Source organism: Mastomys coucha, unplaced genomic scaffold (assembly GCF_008632895.1).
Source record: "Mastomys coucha isolate ucsf_1 unplaced genomic scaffold, UCSF_Mcou_1 pScaffold22, whole genome shotgun sequence".
Classification (NCBI taxonomy): Eukaryota; Metazoa; Chordata; class Mammalia; order Rodentia; family Muridae; genus Mastomys; species Mastomys coucha.
In genome coordinates, this window is record NW_022196905.1 from 229,504,286 (window position 1) to 229,511,833 (window position 7,548).

Genomic DNA, 7,548 nt, shown 5'->3' on the forward strand with positions numbered 1-7,548 from the left:
AAAAAAAAACCAGCCAATACTTTGTTTCTGTCCCCTCTTTTTCCACTCCCGACCATATACTTACATACTTTTGACTCCATTCAAGACTAATGATAGATAGTCCTTCTGGTCTAGGCTGATACCCTGAGCAGACCTTGGGCTCTAACTCTGCAGCCAATCCCACAACACCCAGAAGAAACTCCACTCCCAGGCACTCTAACATGCCCAGGACCATCGGATCACAGGATCACAGGAGCTTGGTCACACCAGAATCTCAGGGTTCCAGAGGCAGCTCGACTTCTAGGAGCTCTGACACACCCAGGATCTCAGGATCACAGGATCCCAGAATCACAGGATCATAGAGACAGCTGAACTCTGAGGAGTTCTGACACCACCAGGATCACAGGAAAGACAGGCTCCAGTCAGATATAGTGAGGGCAGGTAGTACTAGAGATAATCAGATGGCGGGAGGCAAGCATAAGAACATAAGCAACAGAAACCAACGCTACTTGGCATCATCAGATCCCAGTTCTCCCACCATAGCAAGTCCTGGACACACCATCACACCTGAAAAGCAAGACTCAGATCTAAAATCACTTCTCATGATGATAGAGGACATTAATAATGGAATAAATAACTCCCTTAAAGAAATACAGGGGGACACAGGTAAACAGCTAGAAGCCCTTAAAGAGGAAACACAAAATACCTTAAGGAATTACAGGAAAACAACAATCAAACAGGTGAAGGAAATGAACAAAACCATCCAAGATCTAAAAATGGAAATAGAAACAACAGAGAAATCACAAAGGGAGATAACCCTGGAGTTAGAAAACCTAGGAAAGAGATCAGGAGTCACAGATGCAAGCATCACTAACAGAATACAAGAGATAGAAGTGAGAATCTCAGGGGCAGAAGACACCATAGAAAACATTGACACAACAGTCAAAGAAAATGCAAAAAACAAAGAGCTCCTAGTCCAGGAAATCCAGGACGCAACGAGAAGACCAAACCTAAGGATAATAGGTATAGAAGAGAGTGAAGACTCCCAAAGTAATGGGCCAGCAAATATCTTCAACAAAATTATAGAAGAAAATTTCCCTAACCTAAAGAAAGAGATGCCCATGAACATACAAGAAGCCTACAGAACTTCAAATAGACTGGACCAGAGAAGAAATTCCTCCCATCATATAATAATCAAAACACCAAATGCACTAAACAGAGAAAGAATTTTAAATGCAGTAAGGGAAAAAGCACAAGTAACATATAAAGGCAGGCCTATCAGAATTACACCAGACTTTTCACCAGAAACTATGAAAGTTAGAAGATCCTGGGCAGATGTCATACAGACCCTACAAGAACACAAATGCCAGCCCAGACTACTATACCCAGCAAAACTCTCAATTACCATAGATGGAGAAAACAAGATACTCTATGACAAAACCAAATTTATATAATATCTTTCCATAAATCCAGCCCTACAAAAGATAGTAGATGGAAAATACCAACACTAGGAAGGAAACTACACCCTAGAAAAAGCAAGACAGTAATTGTGCAGAACCCGTGGACAATCTGAGAGCATTCACTTTCTCATCTGCTTCCTCTTACAAAAAAAATAAGAAAATTGTTCTCTGGAATCTAATGCTTAGATTTGTGAATTATGTATTATATGTAGGTTAATTTCTTGCATCAGTTTGGTTAGGTTACAGCACCCAGTTTTTCCAAACACCAATCAGGATGTTGGCTTGAAGGAGTAATCATGTATTTACTTCTTTTGAAACAGGGTCTTGGCCAGGCACATGGCCTAAGAGCAGAGGCAGGAGGATCATAAGTTCAAGACTAGCCTGAGTTACGGAGTGAAGCCATGTTATGAGCATACAAAAACAGAAATGGAGTCTGTGTTGCTGAGGCTGGACTTGAGCTCACCATATAGACTGGGTTGACCATAAACTCATTATTCTCCTGCCTCAGCCTCTGCAGTAGCAGAAAGAAGCATTTTATGTATATGTTATGAAAGCCTATGTTGTAGCTATGTCTTTCAGATCTTTTTATAATCTCTAGTCATGACAGCTTTAGCCATAGATATTATTAGTGAAATTGCATATTACCAGTAGATGCTAGGTAAAACCAACCTTGTTTTTAATTTGGTAAACTTTAAGGTATATGTGTATGCTCATACATAACACTCTGGTACTATATTAGATTGTTATCTCTTGTTATGCCTCACAAGTATGAAACTTATTTTCTTTATAATTTTATAAACTGGGTAAGGTTTTGTAATGCATATATATTTGATAATAAATACTTAAAATATACATGTATATATGATTAAGTTAAGCCACAGTAGTTTAAATATATAGTTGTTAAAATTTGGTCATATAGTCGGGTGGTGGCGCACGCCTTTAATCCCAGCACTTGGGAGGCAGAGGCAGGAGGATTTCTGAGTTCGAGGCCAGCCTGATCTACAGAGTTTAGTTCCAGGACAGCCAGGACTACACAGAAAAACCCTGTCTCAAAAAACCAAAAAAAAAAAAAAAAAAATGGTCATATATGTGTTGACTTTTAGCCGACCTGTGCAGATCTTGCCTGCTGGACCTGGGATCTGAGGTCCTGAAAGAATGGGTTGGACTACAGTCTGATGCTGTAGAGAGCCTTAGTTCAATTTCAGTGTACTTTTATACACGAATGTAACAAAGAAAGTAATGACCCAAGGAAGGCTGTTGTAGTTCAGAAAATCATGTGAATAAACACCAGTAAGCACATACATAATATTAACAAAGCAACCCTTTCCCGGAACTTTCTCAGGACAGAGCAATTTGAACACAATTGCCTGCTGTGGCCTATAGATTATATCTAGGGAAAGCATGAAAACAAGGGAGAAGGCCACATCCAGATTCAGGGCGCACTGACCAGATTGGGTTCTATAGCTACAATCTGACATCCAACAAGAATAAGCATGTCACAAGCTTAATGTAAATGTTTGTCACAGGAGGCATGAAATCATAACCAAGAGCAATGCAGGGAACAAAGTGTAAAGTAAAAGAGCCTCTCTTCCCCTGGTGCCTCTCTCACAATTCCCCAAGGCATTGCTCACCACGGGTCATTCTTTTGACCAAGTTCTGACATATATGTATGTGATCAAATTAAAAGAGTTATTATAAAAGCCTCATGTATTGCTAATTTAAAAAAAATCAATGAGAAAGAGGGTGAGGGAGATGGTTCAGCTGGTCAAGTTTTTGCTGTCTATAAGGACCTGATTTACCCCCTAGCTCCCATGTAAAAAGTAGTGTGCTAGAATAGACTTGTACCCTCAGTGCTAGGGCAGTGATGGTGGATCCTGTGGTCTGCTGGCCAGCCATCCTGGCTTAATCAGTGGTCACCAGGTTCCCAGTGAGAAACTCCACTTTAGAAACATGTACATCTGCTGAAAATTAACCTCTAAGGTTGATCCCTGGCATCCACACACACACAAGCACACACTTCCACAGGACCCCTCACACATATGCCCATAAATATTTGAACATACACCAATACTCCACCCATAAAAGATTTAAAAGTCAATGAGATAAATCTCATTTGGGAGAATAAAAAAATGCCAGCCTTGGCTTATATGTATTTATAGTGTAGGTTCTGTAGCCCTCCATTCTATTTTTTTTCCAGGAGTTCTTCCTGGAGGTTTTGCTGCCCACTAGACAGTCACCTGAGGGCAGTTTGGTTGGTGTTAATGACAGGATGTATAAGGCTGTGGAGTTAGCCACAGCATCAAATGAGCCCAGAGCAAGTCTGCTAAGCACATGCAGCAAAGTGTACACACAGGAAATACTTCTGCACTCTAAATAATACTACTGCCATCTTTGAAAAGGAGGTGTGCGATTTCCTTTACTTATTGTAAAATACAGAGTATCTGTTCAAAGCATTTTATGTCAATGAAATTGATAGTTTTAGACATTGTGTCTCTGAGACCAGCTGAAACACTTATGTTGGATAATTTCATATTACTTTTTAGGTCATGTTCCCGAGATCCAACTCAGGCTATCGCTAACAGATTGAAAGAAATGTATGAAATATATTCTCAGCATTTCCAGCCAGATGAGAATTTTAGTAATTGTGCTAAAGGTAAGATTTACTATTTTCCAGACTGCTCCTGACTTTGACATCTGACTAATGGAGTCAGAAAGACAAGGAAAGATGTAGAATTGTGTGAGCTGAAGGCTATGGTGGAACTGTCTTTTTTTTCCCCCCTGTCAGTGACTTCTGGGCCCTTTTCAGAAACAGAAAGTTTAGTCTAACATGTTTATTATGTCGGACTTTTAGTTTTTTGAGGCAAGGTTTCTCTGTGTATCCCTGGATATCCTGGAACTCAGTCTGTAAACAACAGAGAGAGAGAAAGAGGGTGCGGGGGGAGGAAGAGAGAGGGAGAGAGGAAGGAAAGAGAAAGGGAGAAAGGGAAAGGGAGAGAGAAGAGAGGAGAAAGAGAAGTGAGGAGAGAGAAGGAGAGAAAGAGAAAGAAAAAGAGAAAAATGAAATAACTTCTCTTGAGGCCCCACCTCTTAAAGATTGCCCCAACCCCCCAGTAGGGCCACTGTTAAACACACAGGTCCTTGAAGAACTTCCAACACCCAGCCAAAGCAGAATAGAACTTTAGTATTCAAAATGATAAAGTATGTGCATTTAATGTGATACTAAGTTCTTCATGTGCTGCTTTCACGTCGGTTTTAGGAAGTACAAAGCATGTTAACATGAAACATGAAGTATGAAGGATGTTAACGTGGAGTTCACACTTAAAATTCCAGTACCAGGCAGTTCTAGGCCTGCCTGAGCCAGATTGAGAATGGCTCAGGAAAAGGGGAAAAAGGGAATATTGAAAATTTTTAGGGATAATTGAAACATCAACTATAGAAAGTATGGGTTTGGGCTGGAGAGATGGCTCAGCAGTTAAGACAAGTAGCTTTTCTTCTGGAAGACCAAGGTTCAATCCCTGCAACCACATGCTCACAACCTTCTGTAAGTCCAGTCCCAGGGAACCTGATGTTCTTTTCTGGTCTCTTGGACACCCACATACACACAGTACATGGACCTACATGCAAGCAAAACACTATATACATTTAAAAAATAAAATTAATTAAAAAAAGAAAATATAGATTTGGTTTTTAGACTTTCTTTCGTGGGTAGAAAAGTGAGAGATGAGTCTATTCCATGATACTAACTTAATTTGTATTTAATTTTGTGCTTTGTTTTAATTTCAACAGAAATTGCCAACAAACATTTTCGTTTTGCAGAAATGCTTTATTATAAAGTATTAGAGTCTGTTATTGAGCAAGAGCAAAAAAGATTGGGAGACATGGATTTATCTGTGAGTACAATAACTGTGCATTGATCAACACAGTAAGACATAGCTTCATTCCTCCCCACCTACCAACAAAGGCCATTACAAAGAAAAGGTGTGTGCCTTCAGGAATTAGATTCGCACCTCAGGAAACATGTATGTGGAGCCCTCTGACCTTATCCTAACATCATAAGGTGTATGGAATGGGATAGAGGAAAGATTCTTGTTGTGTATAATACATGTTTTAGCATAGGAGGATTCGGTAGATGTGTTAATTGTTGTGATAAAGATGTCCTTTATTGTTGTGATAAAGTACAATGACCAAAGCAGCTTACAGCAGAAAGAGTTTACTTGGGCTTAAAGCTGCAGAGGACTAGCGAGCATGTTAGCTGAATGAAGGTACAGTGACAGGGACAGGAAGCTGAAGGCTCACATCCACAACAGCCAGCCCAAGGCAGAGAGCAGACCGGGGTCACTGTGAGGCTTTGAAACTGTAAGGCCCACCCCTAGCGACATATGTGTCTCAACAAAGCCACATTTCCTAAATCTTCCCCATACAACATCTAAAGCACTACTACCAAGTAGGGACCACGTGTTCAAACACCAGGCTCTAGTCACACATTCTTGTCCAAACCACCACAGGAATCAAGCATTAAAACCCTCAGGCTTAACTTTAACTGAGTTGTTTAATAACATGGAGATTTTATACAAGCCCAGTGGAAGGCAAACACTGAATGCTGACCTGATAGGGCTTCATCATAAAAGACTCAGTCATTCTGCTGCCAAGACGATACATTTTCTTATTTCCTAAGCAAGAAATATAAACAGCTAGGCATCCTGGCCTACCCCTATAATCCTACCTGTTTTGGAGGCTGAAGAAGGAGAATCACTATTTCAGGACCTGCCTGGGCTTTTTCCACTACTTTGAGGCCATCTTGTGCAACTTTGCGAGACCCTCTCCAAAGCTAAAATAAGACAACAAAGTACCTGAGAAGGGCTGGGGCTGAACTGCATTTCATTTGACTACTTAGCAATTCAAGGTCTTGGGAAGTATCATAAAAAAAATTTTTTTTTCCAAAAGTAAGTTTAATAAACCAATAAAATGTCTTTTAAATGCTAATGTCTTACAGTTGAACATAATTTTATGTGGCAATTAAAATAATCTCTTACATAGATGAAACTAGAGAAAATTGGAAATGTTTTCTTTGTGAAATTAGGCTAGGGACATGAACCTTGATACCCAGTCACTCAGTCATGTATGAAAGTACCAGAGTGTACCTCCTGGTCATCCAGAACTGTTTCACATTTATCCAAGAGAGAACTCTTTATAATTAAGAATGCTAATTTTAGAGCTGAGGAAGTGACTCAGCAGTTAAAAGCACGGGCTCCTTCTGCAGAGGACCTGAGTTCAATTCTGAGCACCCGTAAGGTAACTTATAACCCTTACACTCCAGGTCCAGGATAGCTGACGCCCTCGTTTGGCTCCACAGGTACCAGAGAGTGTTGCACAGAAACCATGTAGGTGAAACACTCAAACATGCAAAATATTTTTTTATTAGATATTTTCTTTATATGTCATATGATTTTTCTTTTCCTAGTTTCCCCTCCCAGGAACAAACAAACAAACAAACAAAAACAAGAACAAACCCCTGTTGGCTTCCCCCTCCCCCTGCTTGCCACCCCACCCTCTCTCACTTATTGGCCCTGGCATTTCCCCTACACTGGGTCACAGAACCTTCACAGGACCAAGGACCTCTCCTCCCATGGATTGATTTTTCAATCCTCTACTATACACATGCTGCCAGAACAATCAGTCCCACCATGTATAGTCCTTGGTTGGTGGTTGAGTCCCTGGGAGCTCTGAGGGTACTAGTTAGTTCATATTGTTGTTCGTCCTAAGGGGCTGCAAACCTTTCAGCTCCATTGGTCCTTTCTCTAGCTCCTTCATTGGGGACCCTATACTCAGTTCAAAAAAAAAAAAAAAAAAAAGAAAAGAAAATATCTAATAAAAAATAATATAAGTGTAATGAAAATAAATAAATTAATTAATGACAAAAAAAAAGATACCGAAGGGGTATTTTTACTTTTGACTTTTGATACTAAGAATAAGAATATAAATATGAATTTTATATATAATTTTGTGGACATAAAATATATATTAAAAGTGACTCCCACCAGGTAGTGGTGGCACACACCTTTAATCCCAGCACTTAGGAGGCAGAGGCAGGCAGATTTCTGAGTTTGAG

The 7,548-nt window shown here is 40.0% G+C and overlaps 1 protein-coding gene across 1 annotated transcript in view; it reads left to right on the forward strand.

Annotated features, from left to right (window-relative positions):
* The window catches only part of Rbl2 (RB transcriptional corepressor like 2), a 52,621-nt gene that overhangs the window by 21,190 nt on the left and 23,883 nt on the right, over positions 1 to 7,548 (forward strand). The window contains exons 10-11 of the mRNA XM_031340830.1: positions 3,983 to 4,092; positions 5,226 to 5,329. Coding sequence (XP_031196690.1) covers positions 3,983 to 4,092; positions 5,226 to 5,329 — 214 coding nt within the window. The remainder of the gene's footprint in view (positions 1 to 3,982; positions 4,093 to 5,225; positions 5,330 to 7,548) is intronic.